Source organism: Macaca fascicularis, chromosome 2 (genome assembly GCF_037993035.2).
Source record: "Macaca fascicularis isolate 582-1 chromosome 2, T2T-MFA8v1.1".
Classification (NCBI taxonomy): Eukaryota; Metazoa; Chordata; class Mammalia; order Primates; family Cercopithecidae; genus Macaca; species Macaca fascicularis.
The window spans coordinates 177,348,480-177,372,146 of record NC_088376.1 but is presented as its reverse complement, the minus strand read 5'-3'; the positions used below and the strand labels follow the sequence as shown (position 1 = coordinate 177,372,146).

The 23,667-nt window shown below is 35.1% G+C and overlaps 1 protein-coding gene across 8 annotated transcripts in view; it reads right to left on the bottom strand.

Moving 5' to 3' along the window:
- Positions 1 to 23,667, bottom strand: part of CBLB (Cbl proto-oncogene B) — a 214,374-nt gene that overhangs the window by 55,813 nt on the left and 134,894 nt on the right. For all 8 annotated transcript variants that reach the window (XM_005548241.4, XM_005548244.4, XM_005548242.4 and 5 more), the window contains 2 exons: positions 23,200 to 23,331; positions 9,220 to 9,423 (listed from right to left, as the gene is read on the bottom strand). In XM_005548241.4, coding sequence (XP_005548298.3) covers positions 9,220 to 9,423; positions 23,200 to 23,331 — 336 coding nt within the window. The remainder of the gene's footprint in view (positions 1 to 9,219; positions 9,424 to 23,199; positions 23,332 to 23,667) is intronic.

The window sequence follows — 23,667 nt, the reverse complement described above, 5'->3', positions numbered from 1 at the left end:
CACGAGGAACAGAGAAATCCACATTTTCAATCTTTAACAGAAAATCCTGACAGAAAAACACTCAAGAAGTAAAGTAGTCAAAAGCCCATCTCATTATGTTCAGTAATTACCAATAATAATCGGGGACTCATTCTATTTTAGTCACTGTTCATTTTATCCACATCTTTAAAGAGCCATTTTAGAAAAACGTTAATAAGATCCATTATTATGGAAACGGCAAAACATTTGGTAAGAAACTTCAAGCACAGTCAGGCTTATTATAAAAACAGGACAAGATAAAACCTCTCCAATTACTAATAGGATGAGAGTTCTGACAGTCCCAGAGATAATCAAAGTCAATTTTATAATACTTTTAACAAGATTTTTACTTAATGCATTTCCATATCTGAATAAGGTATATACATGTATTATAATAAGGATGATGAGAAGGACTCAGAGAGTCAGTGTTTTTCTATAAATGAGTGAAAATTAATGAAGGACATTGATAAAATATTTATCACATGATAAAATATTCTAAGTATATTTTACTTGCTACTGTTCTCTTCTTTTTTTCGCTTTATTTTGTGAACAAAACAAAAAGCAAGAGTATTTAAAACAGTAGCCTACACAGAATATTATTCAGAGAGGGTATATGCTACAAAAATGCTTACACACACACTCACATATTCATATGTAATTATAGCTTAAGTAAATGACTTTTGTTATCTATTTTGGAGTACCTCCACAGATAATAAACAAAAGCCTATATGAAGAATATTGTGCTAGAGCAACACAATCATTTCCTGCTTACCTACAGTCATACTTCTAGAAGTCTCAACCTATAAGAATTTGGGGAGAAACCCAGAATGAAACAGGAAAGTCCTCTGAAGTAGGAGGAACATTTTTTTTTCCTACTTCTTCCTACAGAAACAGAATGTAGGCACCCTGCTACCTTCCTAAGAATATGGACGTTTGATTTGTGTGTAAAATGAAGCTAACTCAAAGGCCGAATTACTGTCTATGTTCTACTAGTATGTTCTGGAAATTTTCAAATTAGAAGCAGTAAAGAAGTGGAGGAAAACAGAAACCTATATACTAAGAAATGCCAATTGGAATAAGAGCCGATTTCTCTTTGAGGTCGGGCAGGGAAGTGGTCAACAAAGCTGCTGACAGGTCTCCTTTAAAGTAGTGCAGTCTCACACTTGGGATAACCTCAAGGGCACTGTTCTACCGAAATACTGACCACTGTTAACACAAGAGATGATACTGCTTCTCCTTGAAATACCTTCTTATAAGAGGGACTTGATCTCTTGGCCTATGATCAGCCTCCATAACCTTGAAATTTCTTTAAAGTTTTATATTTTACTTTAAATATTTATACAAATTTTACATCCTGATCCAAATATATGTGTGATTTTAGTTTAAATTTATGGTTCTCTTCTCTTTATGCAACCTACCCTTAAATCTTGTAGCAAAATGTAAGCTTCTAGAAATGTGTCGTGTTGACTGTAGTGGCTTCTTATGCCCTTTGGTTCACTCAGCTGCATAACCAATTTTGAGAAGGCAGGGAAGGGTGACATATAATTCAGAAATATTTCCATAAAAATGGCTGAGAAACAAGAACATTCTGAGAATTAAAGGAATAAATTTCAGTCACTGAAAATAATGGTTTCATGTGAAACCCTTATTGCTCTCCAAATGCCAGCTAAAGCTGGTTCGAACAAGCAATTGCTATTTGGTTACTGTAGTTCTTCACCCTACTTTAGATAATACTTAATCATTTCAACTTAATTACACAGAAAGTAAGAACAATGTAACCTTATCTAAATTATTTAATCCTTAAAATAGTGTTTCAGCTGACATGTTGACAAGTTTGCATTTTCTGAGTTTCAAATTTGAAATATGGTTTAACAGTAAATTATTTTAATGTGGTCATGCAATGAAATTATAACTATATAGATGTTAATATGTTAAAGAAATACAAATAATTGCTTGGTAACCAACATAATTTTGGCATCTAATTCTTCCTAATGGAATGATATCGTATCTAAAAGAAAAACTTCCATAGACAACTCAAAAATACAGATAACTGAACTCTTAGAAGCAGAGCAATATTTCAGGAGTCTTAAATCACACTAGTATAAAAAATGTGGCCAGGTGTGATGGCTCACACCTGTAATCCTGGCACTTTGGGAGGTTGAGGTGGAAAGATCACTAGAGGCCAGGAGTTCAAGACCACACTGGGCATTAGAGTGAGGTCCCATCTCTATTAATCTATTTTAAAAATAATATTAGTAACAACTAATACTTAGCATTTTCCATGTGCCAGCACTGTTCTAATGTCTTTTTATATATATGAACTCATTTAATCTTAAAGAGGCAGAGTTTTATGGACCAAGTACTTGAGGGAAGGGAGTGGAAGGGGTGTTAAATAAAGCAAGGTACATAGATACTAAGTAGGAAAACTAGAAGATGAGCCCAGGCAGTTTGACTCCAAGAGGGTAGCTCTACTTAAGAATATAACAAGTAAGAACAGTGTCACCACTGATCATTTAAACAAAACAAAACAAAACCAAACCTTCTCAAGGGCCTACTGTGTATCAAGCATCATGCAAAGCTCTGAGAATGAGAAGAAGAATAAAGCATAGTGTGTGTCCTCAAGGAGCTGACAATCTACCAGAGGCAGTGGACTCAAAACTGAGTAAAAGAGTTCAAGTGTTGCTTCTTCTAATATACTATGTATTCAAGTTATTTTTGAGAAATACGTAAAAATGTCTTCAAGGTATCCTATGACATCATACACCACTTGGATGAGGCAGTTGTTTCTTTTGTTAATCACATGCTAATAAAGAAAATACCACTATTTCACATGAAGAGCTTTTAGAAAATCAGTAAACAGAATGCAAATAAATGAGAAACAACAAACCTGTGACTTTGGATTGCTTACTGTCACTCATGACTCTACCTAAATGTTATGAGAAGGGAGTGGTGAGGACTAGACTATCAGTACTATAGTCAGAGTCATTCTTCTTGGGTAGGATCACCCACGTTGCAGGATGGTTAGTATCTCTGGCCTGTTCTCAATGCCAGCAGTATTTGCCACCCTTTAGTCATTGCGAAAACCAAAAATGTCCCCATATATTACTGAATACCCTCAAGAGGTAAAATTGCCTATAGTTGAGAACCATGTTCTACATTTCCAATGTCTATTTTCATTTTTGTATTTCACTTCTGTTGTAATTTTTGTCCTTACAGCTCCAATACGGACACTAATCCTGTGAGTCAGATTTAAATAGACAACATAAAAAGGCAACACCCTCCTAAAAATAGCTGCAACAACACTGTGATATGTACCCACCCCTCTTTCCTTAGGATCAGGAATACTATGCAGCAGCAGTCTCCAACCTTTTTGGCACCAGGGACTGGTTTCACAGAAGATAGTTTTTCCACGAATGGTGGAAGGGAGGGGAAGGGGATGGTTTGGGGATGATTCAAAAGTGTTACATTTATTGTGCACATTATTTCTATTATTATTACGTTGCAATATATAATGAAATAATTATACACCTCACCATAATTTAGAATCAGTGGGAGCCCTGAGCTTATTTTCCTTCAACTAGACAGTCCCACCTAGGAATGATGGGAGACAGTGGCAGATCATCAGGCATCAGATTCTCCTAAGGAGCGCACAACCTAGATCCCTCCCATGTGCAGTTCAAAATAGGGTTCATACTACTATGAGAATCTAATGCCACTGCTGATGTGAGAGGAGGCAGAGCTCAGGCAGTAGTGTGAGCTATGGGGAGTGGCTGTGAATACAGATGAAGCTTTGCTCACTAGCCTGTTGCTCACCTCCTGCTGCACAGCCTGGTTCCTAACAAGCCACAGACTGGTACTGGTCCACGGCCTGGGGTTTGGGGACCCCTGCTTATAGAGGCTTTCTTCACACTTATTAGGAAAAGCAATATTTAGATGACATGTTAAGTTTTTAACTAGCAAGATGTATTTTAATTGAAGAGGGCAACAAAGGAGAATGCATAAAAAAGAATAACTCCCTTGACTTAAGGTTATACCCATTTTTATTCTAATATGGCCATTCATTAAGATTTTAAATATTATTTTAAGAAAATACAATGTTTAAAACCATAAGAACTAATCTGGGCTCATTCACTAGTTCAGTCTGTCAACATTTTAATTTTATATGTGAATTTTTATTTATTTCAAATGTAAATGTTATGTATTTGGTGATTAATACTGTGAAAAACTGCTAAGATTCCTTCTAATCCTCTGGCAAAAGGAAGCAAATATCTGGGTAGCAACAGATCCTCTTTTTTAGCTGTGATCTGATTGAAGTCAGAGAGAAGGCTGTGATCTTACCCATCACATCCTGAACTTTCTCTGAGCGCTCACATCTGATCTCATTATCCCAGGACTCTGACAGCTTGAAAACTCAGGCAACAATATAGACTCAGGCAAAATCGAAAACATATTCTAGTTAGAATCATAAAATACCTTCTATCAAAGAGGGAATCAAAAGGTATGTATTATAGACTTCTAGGTGCTATTGCTTCTGTAAGCATTAGCATTATTAAACACATTTAACTATAAAAGAAGTAATAGAAATACACTATATGTTTAGTATGCTACTATTTATAAACTCCAGCTGTGGGGTATCACCTTGGTAACAGGAATATACAATCAAAGTATGTTTCCATGCTACGATGGAAGCATTACTCATTTAAAGAATGTAATATGCTTAAGACAGGCAGAAACAATTTCACAATATTGTCATCGGCCCACTCATAAAAGAAGAAAAAGATGAGTATTCAAAATGGCAGATAGAAACAATGGAACCATTCTGTTGGACAATCACTGGCAGTCACTCTTTTAACTGACAGAATAAAATGTTGTAAAAATAAATGAGTAAGGCCAGGCATGGTGGCCCATGTCTGTAATCCCAGCACTTTGGGAGGCTGAGGCAGCTGGATCACTTGAGGTCAGGAGTTCGAGACCAGGCTGGCCAACACGGTGAAACCCTGTCTCTACTAAAAATACAAAAATTAGCCAGGTGTGGTGGCAGGCATCTGCAATCCCAGCTACTCAGGAGGCTGAGACAGAAGAATCACTTGAACCAGGGAGGCAGAGGTAGCAGTGAACCAAGATAGTGCCACTGCACTCCAGCCTGGGCAATAAAGTGAGACTCCAGCTCTAAATTAATTAACTAGTTAATTAAAAAATGAATGAGTGAATGAATGAAAATGCATGAATGAAAGAAGAATGATTTAAAAAATAGAGGAAGAACATACAGGTAGAAGAACTACTGTATCAAGATGACCGTGTGACATTTGTTTATAACCACTCCTGTAAGAAAAAACTAGACAAAATCTATTAGTTTGATGTTCGGTGTATATATATGTATTAGTATTCAGGTTGGAACAAAGTTTAAAACATGCGTAAGATTAGGTCATTGCCTAAAGGAACACGTGTGCAGGTGTGTGCATTTATTAGTTCACTTAGTAAATAGTAATTGAGTGCATTTAGGTGCCTGGGAACACAAACACAAGGCACTGTCCCTGGCCTTAAGTGTTAATAATCTAATAGAAAAGATAGTCATTTAAATAACAATTTACTGTAGCTCCTGATATAGAAGTATATATAAAATACTATAAGAACATAACATCATCGCAATATTTTCCAAATTATTCAGAAAGAATTATGCTTGTATCTACATAAAAATTTAGGTTTTATTGAAAATTAAGTGGTATACATTTATGAAATGCTATAAAAGTCACAATCAGTTTAATTGACTAGAGGCAGATGAGTAGACATAAAGACATTTAATTGAAATATAACTCTTTAACTTAAAAACAAATAATTACAAGTGATATACATTTCTAAACTATATAACGGCCACAGGAAAGTATAACAAGATTGTAGTGAAGTAAAGCTTTATTAAATGACACTGCTGACTGCCAAATAAGTTACTGAAGTGTGACTTCTAGGGCAGTAAGGATTCAGATCATCATTCTACTCTTTGTGGGGTAAAAAACAGAAAGCATCAATGTAAAAATCTCTCAGTTCCCTTGCAGAAAGCTCACCAGTGTGCCAGAGACAATGAAATATGAATGGTCTTGGGAGTGGGTGATAAGATCAAGGAGAAACACTAGAGCCACCTTGGAACATTCTGCTTCTCATGTTATGTTCCCAGTATTTCCTTTCTATTGTTAGTGCCACTACTGAAAAGAGGCTCAAGCTTCAACTTAATTCAATGGAAAGCAGGTTGAGACTGCAACTTTTCCCAAATTCACATAGGGCAAATACTGTTTTCTCCCAAGGAGTAAGGTATACAAAATTCTTCTAAAAATTTCTCTTAAAGCCTAGACCCACCCTCTGACTTGGATCATTGAAGATGAAAACCCATTTAGTAAAGAAAATTGAAATGTCTTCACAGCTAAAAAAAAAAAAAAAGCACTGCTACCTGGAGCACTTGAACTACTTGAGCTGTTGTATCTCAAATACTTTTCTGTCATTCTCCATTATCCATCCATTCAATAAGCATTCTTTAAATGCTTACTATGTCCTAGACCTGGGAATGCAAACTTTTTCTTAAAGGGCCAGGTAGTGAATATTTTAGGACAAGATGTAAAATCAAGGACATCTGTAGGTACTTAGTATCGTAATTTAAATATATACCACTTAAAATGTAAAATTATTTTTAGCTTTCAGTAAAAAGGGTCACAAATCAATAAAACCAGCATTAATAACATATGTCATTCTCTCAACAATTTAGGGAGGTATTATTCTTCTCATTTTTCAGAAGAGGAAATCAGGCTCAGACTAGTCATGTGATTTGTTTGTATTTGTACATTGTAAAGCCAGTATTCACACTTATGTCTTCTGGGGAACAGTACATTAGTATCACCAACTCCCCATATGTAGCTCTCTCACATGCATAGTGATGAAATGATTTCTACTAACACAGATTACGGAGTATGTCCTAGAATATGTATTACATAGTATTATTAATTAACATTGGTAATAATATAGTAAGCATTTATGACTTTGGTGACCTGACGTTCTTCTAGGTTCTTAGGTCCTTGATCTCAACTGATCATCACAACACCCAATAGAGAAGCGACTATTATTTTTCTGTTTTACAAAGGGGTAAACTGAGGAAGAAAGAGGTTATATAACTTGCCTGGCATCCCATTACTACTTTGTAGCAGAACTGGTGCTTTATTTCACGTCTTCCTTAAGTTAACGTTTTTTGAGATTCAAGTCTCAAGTCTGTTTCAATTTGAGATTATTTTTCTTGTTCATCCTTTAGGATTTCTGAGGAATAACTACTTTCTTTCTTCCATTTCTTAGGTAAAAAAAAAAATCCCATAATTCAAACTATTAATAAAAACTATACGTTTCAGGAGTAAAGCGTGAACTCATGTGTAGTTTCTCTGAGGGTTATATTACAAAATTTATGAAAAACCAGTAAGATAAATAATAAAAATCATTCCAGAAAAAAGCAAAATTTGAGAGTAGCCATGTTGGTGATGTTAACATATCTCCCTATGTAAAAATTTGTATGTAAAAATATCCTAAGGGAATGTATTTGGTCAGCAGGGAACACTGGGAGGGAGAAAATGCAGGAGTTTCCCAAGAGGAAAACTCGGACACAGTCCTAAAAATGAAGTAACCCAAAGAAATGCCTTGTCGAAATTCCAGTACCAAGCATTTCCTTACTACAGAGATAGATGAATACAGTGAATACAATCTGATGCCATTACACATTATCATCACTGCATCTAGTGACAACGGCAAATAAGTTTCATGCTACCTGCCAAAACCTAATGAACTATAGTGGAAGATCTTCAGGGCTGCGTTGAAAAGGCTCTGTAGGCCAAGTCTGAACTCAGTGATGATAAGTATCATGACTGATTAGCCATGTCTGCCCAAGTCAGGAGGAAGGGTGGCACCATATATGCAGACCTTTCACACCACTCAATCCCATTTCTCTGATTTTGAGAGCAAAAAATTTGTGAAAGTAATTGGGATTTCATGTATCTTCCTGTACAGGGAATAGCCTGATATCCAAGAGGCTACCTCCCTTGACCACTGTATTTCCGGTCTGCAAATTAATCAGTTGGCATTCTGGTTCATTGACTAGTCTGTTGTGTACCTGGTTATATAAACTTAAACTGGGCAGTAACATCCATTCTCAGTGAACTGACAAGGTCAATTTTTCTGAGTCAACAACACTGATGAGCAAACTCAGACTCTGGTAAATTCACAAAAGTAAATCTTATGTGACCTCTTAGAAGCCAAACAGTGAGACAGCCTTCCCATTAAGAAAAAACTCTATCAGACACTTCTTCTAGAATTGAACAAAGAATATTTTTAATCAATTTCAGTTTCACAATTTCTAAATTTAATAATTTCCCTTCTTAAATTTTTTCTTCACAGATTTGCTACTGCCAGTGTTAGATGATGTTTAATTCTATACAAACACTCTCATCACCTCTGATTATGATGTTTAAAACCAATGAGAGTACCTTGAGTAGAATCGAGTTCTCTCTCAATCTATGATTATATCAGCCTGTCAACATTATAGTTGTGCCCTGCACAATGATATTTTGGTAATGGACCATATATACCATGGTGATCCCGTAAGATATGATAAGATTAAAATGAAGCTGAAAAATTCTTGTTGCCTGGTGGGTGATATCATAGCCATCTTAATGTCATAGCACAAAGCATTACTCACGCGTTTGTGTGATGCTGGTGTAAACAAACCTATTCTGCAGCCAGTTGCATATAAGTATAGCACATATACTTATGCACAGCACATAATATGTGACAATGATAATAAATGACCATGTTAGTGGTTTATGTACTTACTATATTATACTTTTTATCATTATTTTAGAGTATACTCCTACTAATGAAAAAACGTTAACCGTAACATGGTCTCAGGTTCTTCAGGAAGTATTCTAGAAGAAGGCATTGTTATCGTAGGAGATGACAGCTCCACGTGTGTTACTGCTTCTGAAGACCTTCCAGCAGGACAAGATGTGGACGTAGCAGACAGTGATATTGATGATCATGACCCTGTACAGGCCTAGCCTAGTATGTGTGTGTGCTTCTTTTGTAAACTCAAATACACTCAGTCATACTCCATTTATGACAGCACCATTTCTTTTTCATATGGTCACACCACCCTAACTAAACCCATGTTTCTAGTTTTACCTTTCGGACGTTCGCCAACCGATTCATCATCAAGGACTCCTCTCGATCATCATCGTCGTCCAAGTCGAGCATCGGCATGCCAAAGGGGTCAATGATGCTGCAACACCTGGAGCCTTCATCTCTTGGATCAAAGGGGTCCACGATTATGGGCTCAGTTCCTTTTATTTCACAACGACAGAAAGGGCAGCCCTGACCATCTGACTCCTAAACAAACAGAAAATGCATGGTTTCAAAACAAACAGTACTGAGAAATGCTAATGTTCTACAGCTATAAAAGTCACCCCCCTAAAAAAAGTTTATGGGGTAGGAGGTGGGGGAAGATTTGTCTTGAAGAGGTAGTGTGTGTACAACAGGGAGTCAACAAAATATATAATAAATGGTCAGTATCTTCAGTTTCCTAAGGAAAAAAAAAATTTAAGTTCGATTTTCCCAAGAAAAGAAACCTCTTTATTTTCCTGAATGTTCACTTATTATTCTAATGTATCAAGGCAATAGAGTACTGAAGAAAACTGGACATTGAATCATGTCTCTCCTTATGAAAAGACAGCAGTACTAACTAAACATTCCATTAAAAAGTACATTTTGGTAAAAATTCATAATACAGCAGTAGTATCGATGGGAAAAATACAATACCTGTGCATCTAACTGTGGCTGAATATTTGTTTTAACTGCCTGTGTATTTTAAAATCTTTATACACAATTAGGAAAAATTAAAATGTGTGCATTTATATTCAAAAGCCATCATCTGACCTGAAAGCCTCTCATCCTGACATACAACTCATTTGGAATATAAAGTTCTCTGTGAGATAGTAAGTTTTGCCCCTTATCTTGCTTTTAAACAATATGATAGAAAAAGATTTGTGCAAATACTTTTGGGCTGGAAATGTATTTACTGGTCATTATTGGACATTTTGCTCAAAGTTTCCTACATTCATTTCTCAAAACTAACTATATTAAAAATTCACAATTTGCAGGGAAATAAAAAGACTGCTTTCTTGCCCTACAGACAACATTGCTTTCTAGAGATAAGATGGTATATGATATTCTCCACCCTATTTTTGGTTTTGCATTATACCCTGACTTTAGCAATGTGTTATTTAAACGTAGTAAAAATCACAAAATTACTTTAAGGGAGAAACAGGATGAAATAGCACCATTTTAGTGGCAAGACAAGGGATGCAGAGAGCTGATGTCTTTAAAGAAACTGTTCCATAATTAATTCAGGACTCTCCTGTCCACTTAGTTTAATAGGAAATCAGTGATCTACCTGCCCAACAGTGATGTTTGGATCAAGGATGGAATAACTCTCTCCCTCTCTTCTCACTGAACAACTACCTCGCATCTACTTTGTGGCAGATCTTGTGATAGTTTATTCTTTCTAAGCTTCATTCAGCTCAACAAATTGAACACCTCCTTTGCCAAACAAAGTGTCAAAAAACAAAAAACACTGAGCTTGCTTAAGAAAAATAAATCGCAACATTCCCTTATTCATCTGCTTGTATATAATTTGGAAAATAAACTTGGAATGGTAAAATAGTTGAACTAAGGTGGTATAAAGAAATACAGATATGTAAACACAGAATCCTTCAAGGTTTCCCACCAAACATGTTCATGTCCAGTGGGCTTCAAAACATATTAAATATTATTTGCTCCATCATTTTATAGATAATAAAACCAAGATTTAGTTCTTCTATTTTTGATAACCTCCTTGCAATGATATTTTCTAACACAGGAGTAAATAAGAAAAACAAAATCTTTCTCTTATAAAAAGAATATTAAATTTGAAGTCATATTCAATATATGTTATCATCCAGGCAAAACTCCCCTTGTTATAAAAGTCAAAAGGGATCCATATTACGTACCTATAGTGGAATACTTTTACAGATTTACAGAAGACAATTTCAAAAAGACAGTTTTATTTAACAGCAAGCTGTGCCAGCCTGGGCAACATAGCAAGACCTTGTCTCCACAAAAAATAAATGTTTAAAAAATTAGCCAGGTGTTGTGGTACACACCTGAAGTCCCAGCTGGTTGGGAGGCTGAGCTGGGGGCTTCGCTTGAGACCAGGAGTTTGAGGCTGCAGTAAGCTACGATAGCGTGACTGCCCTCAGACTGGGTGTCAGGGTAAGACCCTGTGCCAAAAAAATAAAAAAAAGAAAAAAAAAAAAGAAAGCAAGATCTGAAGATCTGATGGTCCCTCTGTCTTTAACACATGAAGAACGGAAAGCAGTACTTTGAGACCTACGTAGTCGCTTAATTTACTCATACGTTTAAAAAAATTATTATAGAAAATCTCAGATACACATAAAATTTGAGGGAAAACTATAATAAATTTCTAAGTACCTATCACCTGACTTCAACAATTATCAATTCATCCTCGATCCAGTTTTATCTATATGTTCTCTTGTTCCTTCCACTCTTAGATCATTTTGAAGTATCTCCTACACATCATATAAATTCATTGGTAAATATTATAGTATCATAACTAAAAACCAAGAACTTTTTAAAGATCTAATTCCAGTACAATTATCATAACTAAAAATTATTCCACCCAATCAAAATCATGAAAGTCACGTTATTTTTTAGTATAGTGCATAGAATGTGCAAGCCACACTATTAGGCTACGTAAGTTTCTCTTTGAACCTCCAGGGTTAACTCACATATCGCTCTGGTTAAGGATGACTTCTAGTTTATGTGATCTATTTCCTTATAAGAGGCAACTGAAAATACTGAGTTTTGAAGCTGGAGGAGGTGAAAGGCAATAATTGTGTCTTTATAGCACAAGAAAAAACAGAACTATTCATCTAAAACTGAATTTAGATTTTTCTCTATGCTACTTGAAAGTTTAATGTTATACAAATTACCGATGTGTGTTAAGAGTACCTATTATAAGAGCAGATATCACAAAATACATCTTCTCTTCAGTTTTGTTGTTGAGAGTGTACATTACTCATCAGATCAACAAACAGCTCCAATGAACACTAATTTTGATTTGCAAACACAGATCACACTGAATGTGTCTCTAATGGTACTTACTCTAATATGACTTCATCACACTTTATAAATAGACTACTGTCACATGCAAATTATGTCTAACGACAAAGTCTCAAATGATACTTTGGTTACTCTGCCCTAGTTTCTGTCAGATGGTTGATTAAATACACATGAAAAATGTCTTTAATACAATAATTAAAATAATGTTTCTGTCAATGTATACTTAATGCAATATCAAATAATATGTGTTAATGGAAAAGAAAGACCAATAAATAACTCATTTTCTAGTTCCCACCATTCCGTGAATGTTAAGAGGAAGTACTGAGGACTCCGTCTATTTAAATGACTCAGTAGGTTTCACTTCCTCAAATAAGAAATACTTCTAAGCAAAAGGATACATAAGTTATCAGTGAATACAATACACAGCTGAAACACAATTCTGTCATTTCTCGTAATATAGTAAAATAATTCAGACTCACATCTCAACCATTAATACTGTAAGTCAGTGAAATTACTTAAAAATATAACTTTGGGTAAACTCAGATAAAAAACAATGACAAACAAATATAAAAACAATTTAAACCTTCATAATACTCCATTCTCCACAAATACGCCATGTAAAAACCCAAATGAATAGTTAGTACCATCTCATCACCATCATGTATCAATCACCTTCCATACTCTGCTTAAGTATTGCTAAGATAGACATACTATATCTTAAATACCTTCTTTTAAATGTTTTTCAAGATAGCATTATATATAGTGTAATTTATTTGCTTTCAGCCTGATCATTAGAGGCATACTTTGACTTAAGGTCAATCATTTTATGCCTTCCCACATATATAACATACACCAAGGGCTGTAGGGTATATACATAGGGCCTCCTAAGTCTCATTTTGGAGTGCATTTTATATTTTTACTGTATGTGTATGCATATGCATGTGTGTATTTTTTCCTTTATCAATAACTTCTAATATATGTTACCTTGCTGTATTTCATGTAGCTATGAGGCTGCCACAAATCTTTTTTAAAACATAGCAATTATAACTGGAAAAATTGTATGTCTATAAATGCACTGAGAATAGGTTGGATCCATACCAAGAATTTTCAAAGCACAGTATCTCCCACAGAAACTCAGTAATTCCTGGCTGAAAGAACGAATGAAAGAATAAAGAAGGATAGTTAATAGTAATCTTAGACAAAATGCCCCAGAGTGGGAGAGATCTTTGGTTCTGGTTTATTTTATGATGAACAAGGGAAAAAGACATTGGTGAATCTAGACTCTTCTAGTTCTGATTTGGGAGGCCCATAAAAGCCTGCATAGTGAATCAGAAAAGAAGCACAGATACTCTGAATTAGGATACTTGGACTGGACTTCTACCTTCCCCAATTACAGCTGTGTGACCCCGGGCAATTCATTGCATCTTACATACAGGGTACAAATGAGATAATGCACATTTAGAGACACCATAAAGTGAGATAAATTATTTTAAAGCTTTATAAAGTGCTATAAAAATTCCAGTTGGCATAATTAGTATAAAAATAGTCTCAAGAATAAATACAATAAGAAAACTAAGGAAACATATCTTAACATTTGAAAAAACTCATATCTCTATACGAATTCCATTTTGTAATGAAATGAATACAACTTAAAACCTGCAGAATTATCAGTGTGCATAGATTAATCGTAATTGGAAATATGAGATATCTCCTAAGTACTTTATTAGAAACAGTAATAACTAAAATTCTAGGTACTGTTGTAAGCACTCTCTAAATATTAATTCATTTAATCCTATAAGGTAGGTACAATTGTTGTTCCCCCTTTTACCAACAAGAAAAATGGGTTTACTGGTTTGATGAAGGTCACATAGCAAGCAATACTAAGTAGGAAATCACAACAAGGGGGTCTATTTCAAGAGTCTAATCATTTCAACACTACACTATAGGATCAGCATGTAGTGGTTTTTCAATCTCAGATTCATAGCCAAGGTTAAAATAAAGGTGAAAAACAGCCAGTTGCTACTACTGATCAATCACAAATGTAAAAAATTTAAAACTATTTTGCTTAAATTGCAAATTTCAAAATTAAAAAAACTACTAAAATCAATGAATATTCTGTTGGCTCTAATTGAAAAGTTTCAGCTCTTTAACAGGAAGACGTAAAATGTATCTGAATAATTATACCATTTCTGAGGATATGTTTTTACATAGTAAAAGCTTTTTGTTTTAAACATTTGTTGCTTGAATCCAATTTAAAATTTTAATGCATGAAGTTGGTCTAGAATGAGCTGGTCATTTAGAATGAGTCCACATTCTAAACACTTTTTAAAAATGGTGTCAACTTTAACATCATCTATAAAAGATCCATGCTGGAGTCAACTGAAAATGTTTCCAAAGTGCCAGTATCTGTTACTGTCCACACACTTTACAACAGAGTGAGCATCCATCTAATTTAATCATTAGACTTTCAAGTACTTATTCTGCTAGATTTTATCATATCCATCATTTCCTTTCCTTTTCTAGTGTATCACTCTAGTTCATAATGTTACTATAATGTATTTGGACAACTCTGGCAGCTTCTTTATTACTCCCAATGTGAAAGGGAAGCTCTAACATTTAATCACATTTACACGAAAGACACAACAGGTGGTTAGAGACAAAAGTGCCAATTTAAAACACTCGTAAAGGCAAGTATTATTTTCTATTTGTAGCACCTAAGTTACAAAATTTCATTGAGGCTAGAAATTTGAAGACCGTTGAAGACCGGTTGCCTTTGAAGGAAGATAGAGTAAAAGATTTATTTTATCGTTTTTTTAATCTTTTGAGACAGAATCTTGCTCTGTTACCTAGGCTGGGGTGCAGTGCCGTGATCTCAGCTCACTGAAACCTCCGCCTCTAAGGTTCAAGCCATTCACCTGTGCCTCAGCCTCCCAAGCTGCTGGGATTACAGGCTCCTGCCACCATGTCCAGTTATTTGGTATTTTTAGTAGAAACAGGGTTTGCCATGTTGGCTAGGCTGGTCTTAAACTGCTGACCTCACGTGATCCACCCATCTAGGCTTCCCAAAGTGCTGAGATTACAGGTGTGAGCAAGCATGCCTAGCCAAATATTATTTCTTATTGCTTTAAAAGTGATCATTTGAGCTTGTTTCTCACCTCTCTCAGAAAACTATATACTTTTTCCCAACAACACTCTCTACATATGGAACATCTAGAAATCTCCTTAATCATATTCCATATTAAAATCAGAGTTTATTGATTTTTGGTGAATTACTATTTTGAATACTCTGATATCTTTCTTTTAAATTATATCAAACAATATACAGGAAGAATAACCACAGGAAAACTAATTTTACGTTTAATTGAATTAAAGTCCTTGGCAGTAATTCAAAACATAGCTGCATATCCAACTGATAAAGATATCCATTTTTTATTTTTGAAGGAAGATATGAAGAACACAGTTTGGAGTTTTTTCCATTCAGGAGCTCAAAAGTCACTTTCCTTTTTTTTTTTCTTTTATTATACTTTAAAAGTTCTGGGATACATGTGCAGAACATGCAGGTTTGTTACACAGGTATACACATGCCATGGTGGTTAGCTGCACCCATCAACCCATCACACATTAGGTATTTCTCCTAATGCTATCCCTCCCCTTGCCCCGCAGCCCCTGACAGATCCTGGTGTGTGATGTTCCCCTCCCTGGCTCCATGTGTTCTCACTGTTCAACTCCCACTTATGAGTGAGAACATGCGGTGTTTGTTTTTCTGTTCTTGTGTTAGTTTGCTGAGATGATGGTTTCCAGCTTCATCCATGTCCCTGCAAAGGACATGAACTCATCCTTTTTTATGGCTGCATAGTATTCCATGGTGTATATGTGCCACATTTTCTTTATCCAGTCTATCACTGATGGACATTTGAGTTGGTTCCAAGTCTTTGATATTGTGAACAGTGCTGCAATAAACACACATGTGCATGTGTCTTTATAGTACAATGATTTATAATCCTTTGAGTACATACCCAGTAATGGGAGTGCTGAATCAAATGGTATTTCTGACTCTAGATCCTTGAGGAATCGCCATACCATCTTCCACAATGGTTGAACTAATTTACACTCCCACCAACAGTGTAAAAGCATTCCTATTTCTCCACATGCTCTCCAGCATCTGCTGTTTCCTGACTTTTTAATGATCGCCATTCTAACTGGTGTGAGATGGTATCTCATTGTGGTTTTGATTTGCATTTCTCTAATGACAAGTGATGATGAGCTTTTTTTTTCATATGTTTGTTGGCTGCATAAATTTTATGTCTTCTTTTGAGAAGTGTCTGTTCACATCCTTTGCCCATTTTTTGAATTTTTTTTTTTTTCTTATAAATGTGTTTAAGTTCCTTGTAGATTCTGGATATTAGCCCTTTGTCAGATGGATAGATTGCAAAAATTTTCTCCCATTCTGTAGGTTGTCTGTTCACTCTGATGATAGTTTCTTTTGCTGTACAGAAGCTCTTTAGTTTAATTAGATCCAATTTGTCTATTTTGGCTTTTGTTGCCATTGCTTTTGGTGTTTTAGTCATGAAGTCTTTGTCCATGCCTATGTCCTGAATGGTATTGCTTACGTTTTCTTCTAGGGTTTTTATGGTTTTAGGTCTTACATTCAAGTCTTTAATCCATCTTGAGTTAATTTTTGTATAAGGTGTAAGGAAGAGGTCCAGTTTCAGTTTTCTGCATATGGCTAGCCAGTTTTTCCAACACCATTTATTAAATAGGGAATCCTTTCCATATTGCTTGTTGTTGTCAGGTTTATCAAAGATCAGATGGTTGTAGATGTGTGGCGTTATTTCTGAGGCATCTGTTCTGCTCCATTGGTCTATATCTCTGTTTTGGTACCAGTACCATGCTGTTTTGATTACTGTAGCCTTGTAGTATAGTTTGAAGTCACGTAGCATGATGCCTCCAGCTTTTTTCTTTTTTCTTAGGATTGTCTTGGCTATATGAGTTTTTTTTTTTTTTGGTTCCATATGCAATTTAAAGTAGTTTTTCTAAGTGTGTGAAGAGTCAATGGTAGTTTGACGAGGATAGCATTGAATCTATAAATTACTTTGGGCATTATGGCCATTTTCGTGATACTGATTCTTCCTATCCATGAGCATGTAATGTTTGTCCATTTCTTTATGTCCTCTCTGTATATTTAGAAAACCCCATCATCTCAGCCCAAAATCTCTTTAAGCTGATAAACAGCTTCAGCAAAGTCTCAGGATATAAAATCTATGTGCAAAAATAACAAGCATTCCTATGCACCAATAATAGACAAACAGAGAGCCAAATCACGAGTGAACTCCCATTCACAACTGCTACAAAGAGAATAAAATACCTAGGAATACAACTTACAAGGGATGTGAAGGACCTCTTCAAGAACTACAAATCAAAAGCCATTTTCTAGATTCCTGAAATAAGCACAGAATGAAAACAATTCCTTAACTTTTAACCTTACATGGTAATGCTGCAGAATCCCTGCTGCATAATATGCTGCCTCACAAAGGAAGATGGTCAAGGTTGAGATGATTAACGTTTTGTTAATATCCCATTAACACGTGGACATGAAAGACAGCTCTCCAAGTTTTATTACCAAGGGTAGCACGGAAGTGTTGCACACAGAGTAACATTACTTCAAAGAATGTCTCTAGAAAGGTGATTATTCAACTTATTTAGTATTCTGTGCAAACTCTGTTCGCTTATTCAATTTATTAAATAACACAGATGTTTCAGAAAGAGAAAAAAGCATCTGACACCTCTTCAGAGGCATGACTAATGGGCCATTATGACAGCAATTAAAGAGTAACCACTTGCAGCCTGTAACAACTGACACAGCTACTGTGCATTTCTTAAGTTTTCTGTTAATTACATAAAATTTAAGTCTCTAACGAATTTCAATTAAACCAAAGTAGGGCCTCAGATGGAAGGAAAAGTTGGTGAAGAATGACTTGCTAAAAATGCGCACTGCTGAGCATAGTATGATTAATGGTCAGGGTTTAATATTTCCTATTGGATTCTAACTGATTTATCATAGCTTCCTGGCAGACATGCAGCCTTTAAAATCATTTTCATATCAGCATGCCCAACCAACGTAGTAGAAAGTAACAAAAAATGTCTAGCAGCCATAATTAAATTTGAACGACAACAGGATACTCATTTCAAGTAATTATTAATATCATGCCCCTCAATAGAAATTTCAGGTTTAATTTTAACTTTAACTTCTTGAAGCTAAGGATTGTGTCTCAGACTTCTTCTTAGTTCAGAGCATAGGACAGAACATGGGATGTTGCAGCTGCTCAAAGAATGTTTCCTAAATAAATAAATAAATGGAAAATGATAGTTGAAACAATCTTGGTTTGCTTCTACCAAACCAGTAAGAGGAAGAAGCAAAATAACAAATTCTTCCTGCACACAGTTAAGCTTGCAAATTTAATCATATAAAACAAAAACAGTGTCTTTAAAGTACCATTTTTGAATGAGGAAAAAATAGAAAAAGAGAAACATAAGTTATTTTACTCTTAAGTCCAGAGACCTCATACCTTGAGAACATTTCTCTATGTATCTACAAGCTTAGATACCACTTTTGGCAATATTCTGCGCAACTATGAAGTGTGCTATAATTTTGTTCTTCTTACTGATACATTTACTATCAATTAGGTTAAGTCAAGCGAGCAGCTAGGTGAGATTACAGATACGAGACCTTCAGCATATCTGTTTTACAACTGTGCTTTCACTAGATTAACTTTATAAGACTTTTATTTTTATTAAATACCAGAGGCATTTTGCAATAACACGTTTAAATGATCAACAAACGTTGCTGTTCATGCAATAATACAAAAGCTGCCAAAACAGATATGCCAGTCGGCAGGAAGCACTACTATGTGAAGCCTATATCTAAATGTAAAAATATTTAGATTATCCAAAAGTAGAAATGTTCAAAAGTTGAAACTTCCTTTGACCAGTAAGATCCCACTGAGATACAGAGACTGTGAAATATCAACTTAGAATTACTGACCTAAGAACAATTTTCTTTAGGGGTAGAGAAAACATGAACCGGGGATTACTGTGCATATATATATTTTTTTGGTGCAAAAAAGCAATAAAAATGCAGTCTTATTGCTTCTGTGTTAGTGCTGGTAGTACTGCAAACAATAAAAGTAAAATAACATGGTTCAAAAATGGTTGGAAAAAATCACAAGGTAAAAAGTTAAGGAAATCACACAATAGCTAGTGAATGGAACAAAGGGAACTAAGCCTTAGAATTTCTAGGATTCGCTCTCAGATACTGAACATGATAAAAGGTCTTTGAAAAGATCATAAATACTTCTCAGAAAAGTATTGTAAGAGCTTGTCACAATCAATCTACAATACTGTCTTTTTATTTAATGTACTTTTAGATTTCCTTTTCTTTTACATTACCTAGCATGCAATCTATAAGTATTTACTGAGTAATGACCAATGTGCAGATAACATGCTAGCAGAGAGAGATTCTAAAGTAGGTAAAGTAATCTACATTCTAGAAAGGAAATACATAAATATGGAAATATTTACAACATGAACATAATGAGGTAAGAGCTTACAGAGACATATACAAAATGTATCAGGAGGATGCTTATTAATGATGAGCTGCTTTGTGTGAGGAGAATTCAAAAATAGTACTGAAAATAAAGGTTTGAATATTTTTCATTAATTTAGGTGCAAAATTCAATGATCAGATTAAGATAACAACATTAGTGTCTAGTAACATAAATGTTATTATTTCAGCCTTCTGAATAGTTTTGAATGTGTCATTTTTGTTACTACTTTACTTAGTAAACTACTTTATTATTACTGTCTCACATAACTTTAAACATTTTAGCTAAACACAATTTTCAGAGCTTGACATTTATGTACTTCCTCAATTTCTAAAGCAAAACTGAGAAGCAGCTCAGAGTGAAAAAGAGAAATAGTAAATGTTAACAACTTACCAACATTACTGAATATATCTTCATATAAGGTCATTAGGTCAATATAAAAAGTCATGAAATAATTCAAGGAATTGATAAGCAACAAGCAAGAGGAACTACACCAATCTGGAGAATGCACAGTAACACACAGAAATGTTGTGGCGATGTAAAGGACACAGCATTAATAATACAGAATGATAACTGGGAAATATTCCTATCCCTTTTGCACATAATGGACCTATTGCAAATAGTTCACAAACCTAACAAATAAATACAGTTAAGTCCTCAATTAATATTGTTAATCAGTTACTGGAAATTGAGACTTTAAGTGAAACAACTTATTGTATGATGAAATCCATTTTACCATAGGCTAATTGATAGAAACAAGAGTTAAGGTTCCTACAGCTTACAGTATGTCACTTTGCTCAAAGTTGCAGTTTCCAGGAATCTACTGACAATGTTAAGATAGGACTTACTGAAGGCAGTATTTATTTACTAAGAATAAATAAACTTTCTTTTAAGAAGTATATAGAAAGTAAAATAAATAAAATATTTGTTGCTTTATATTCAGCCATACTTTTCTACTCACCCTGGGCTGCAAGATAAACAACTGTTTGTTGTGTTTTTATTTTTATTTTTATTTTTTTATGGAAATGGGGTCTCCCTATGTTGTCCAGGCTGTTCTTGAACTCCTGGGCTCAAGGGATCTTCCTGCCTCCGCCTCCAAAAGTACTGGGATTTAAAGGTGTGAGCTGCCATGCCCCGCCAGTAAACAACTATTTTGTATGATGCTTTAAACAAAACATTTTACTAAACAAATGTTTCTGTCAAACTAATAGCAGCTTCTGACTTTTTTTTTTGAGACGGAGTCTCACTCTGTCCCCCAGGCTGGAGTGCAGTGGCGCGATCTCTGCTCACTGCAAGCTCCGCCTCCCGGGTTCACGCCATTCTCCTGCCTCCGCCTCCCAAGTAGCTGTGACTACAGGCGCCCGCCACCGCGCCCGACTAATTTTTTTGTATTTTTAGTAGAGACAGGGTTTCACCATGTTAGCCAGGATGGTCTCGATCTCCTGACCTTGTGATCCGCCCGCCTCGGCCTCCCTAAGTGCTGGGATTACAGGCGCGAGCCACCGTGCCAGCCCTAGCTTCTGACTTTTAACCAACTTAACCCCCAAATACTAAGCACAGTATTGAGTTACAGATGGGAAGTCTTGCAACATGTATGCATGTGTATGTTTTAAGACTGAAGCCTGGAGAAAAATGGGTGAAATACAGAAGCCTTGCACGGAGGCAGTGTTAGGAATTTGTATCAGGCTATTATTCTGATTTTCTTCAGGGAGAAATGCAAGGCTTTTAGTTTCTATGCACCTGTAAAAACCACACTACCATACTGAAGGCAAAGAATGGTGACAAATACCATTTGTTTTCTTTGTTAGTTTAATATGTATCCTGAAACACTGAATCATTATCAGGTACACCAGTCCTAAGTAGTCCAATTACAGACAATCTATCACTAAGTCACTATCTCTATAATACCTCCTACTGACACATTTGAAATAAACCTGCAATTTTGTCTTCTACCAACATATCTAAATTTATTGAATGTAGTTTTTAAAAGGCACTGCTAAGTTTGCAGAATTATTACTGTTAACAAAATTTAAATAGAAATCAAGTATCTATGTTGAGAATGATCTCCTCCAACATCTCCCTGTAATATGCAAAATTCATCAACATCATGAAGGGATAAAAAGAAATAAGGGAGAGGAAATAAAAACCTAAAACAAAACAGAAGCCAAATTCATATCGAAGGAGAGAAGTATAGGGATTTTGAACAATGTTCCTGAGGTAGCAAAGATCTCTGGGCATTCAGAAAGGACTTCGAAAATATAAATCACCTGTAATTCATTTCCTAATTCTTCCTCTTTTCTTCATCCATTAAAAAAAAGTTTTTCACAAAAGAAGCAGCAGGCCCTTTTATGACTATGAAAATGGGAAAATCATTATATTTTATTACTAAGTAAGGAGCTTGGCAGGCGAGTCTGTCAGCCCCCTTCCATGAACCTCAATGTCCATCCTTCCTCAAGTCATGCAGAGGTACAGGGTTGGACAAAGAAAATCAAGGACTGAAAGGGCCCAGAAATAGGGTAGGAATGTCAACTACATGCTTCACTGAAAATTTTTTTAAAGGCTAGAAAATTTAATTATTTGCTTTCTAAACCCTATAAATATGCTTCTAGCTTCAACGTAACTATGTCAAACAGCAGTTTCAAAATGGCTTGATCAAAATATTCCATGACTTCTCCAAATACTCAAAACTGGAAATCTGTCCAAAGATCCATTTTTAAAATCCCCAATCTTCGTTACAGATGAAGAAATAAAAGAATGTCCTTGGGAAAACCAGTTATTCTCCAGACCTTCCTATAAAACATCAAATCAATTTATATTTATTGAATGCCTGCTACAAATGGGAAGGCAATTTTCCTGAGATTATGCTTCAGTAAATAGGAAACTTTAATGCCTGTTTCTGTGGGAACTGTAAGTATTTGGAGATACTTCCTGTCTTGATTCTCCAATTTCAGCACTACGGAGCATATGAGACAGGAACCATAACTCCTCAGGAGAAAAGGAAGTTTGCTTGAAAATATCAAAATAAGATTTATCTACTAAGATTTACTTGCCTTTGGAAACTGACCTACTACAAACTGAATCTATGAATAAATGGCATAAATATATTTAGTTGGTAATATCTACAAGTGAACATCCTGAAATCCATGGTACTATAGAAGTACAACTACTGATGACTAATAAAATTAAGTTACATATTTAAAAGAAACAAAATATAAGATAGTTAAAATCAAATTATATAAAGCAACTCAAACATACAAAATGTCTACACAATCATTTAAAATAAAGCACTTATCAGCATTACTTCCTAAGCCATTAAGAAGAAAACTGAAAAGAAAAATACTAGTAGGACACATAAGACAGACATCCAGGTTGTTAATGATTATACCTGCCATGCCGTAAGGCAAGAGGTGCACATCAAATGCCCACAAGGCTCAATCTTGACATCTTTGTCATTCTCTGCACAAATCTTACAGAGCTGAAAAGTGGAGCCCATTTCACAATATAATTCATATTGTTCCTGGAATTTGGGGGAGGGGGAAGGAAAGTAGCATTAATGTATTTCCAGCATGAATTGTTAGTATCAAATTTTCCCAAATGAAATGACACACAGTAAATATCTCACAATTGATCTTCTCAGAATTTTGTTACCATCTGAGACATGTTTTGAATTGATAATCACAATTTGGTCTACAAAATCCATTCTAAAAAGGTTTGAACTTTTATCATCTATCTTATATGCTTCTTAATTATTCATATTATTTAAGGTTCCTTTAGGAAAGGACTTGCTTCAATAGTCATGGTGACTCAAAAGACAAAATCTATGGTTTTAAAATAGGAATATAAAATGATTTTA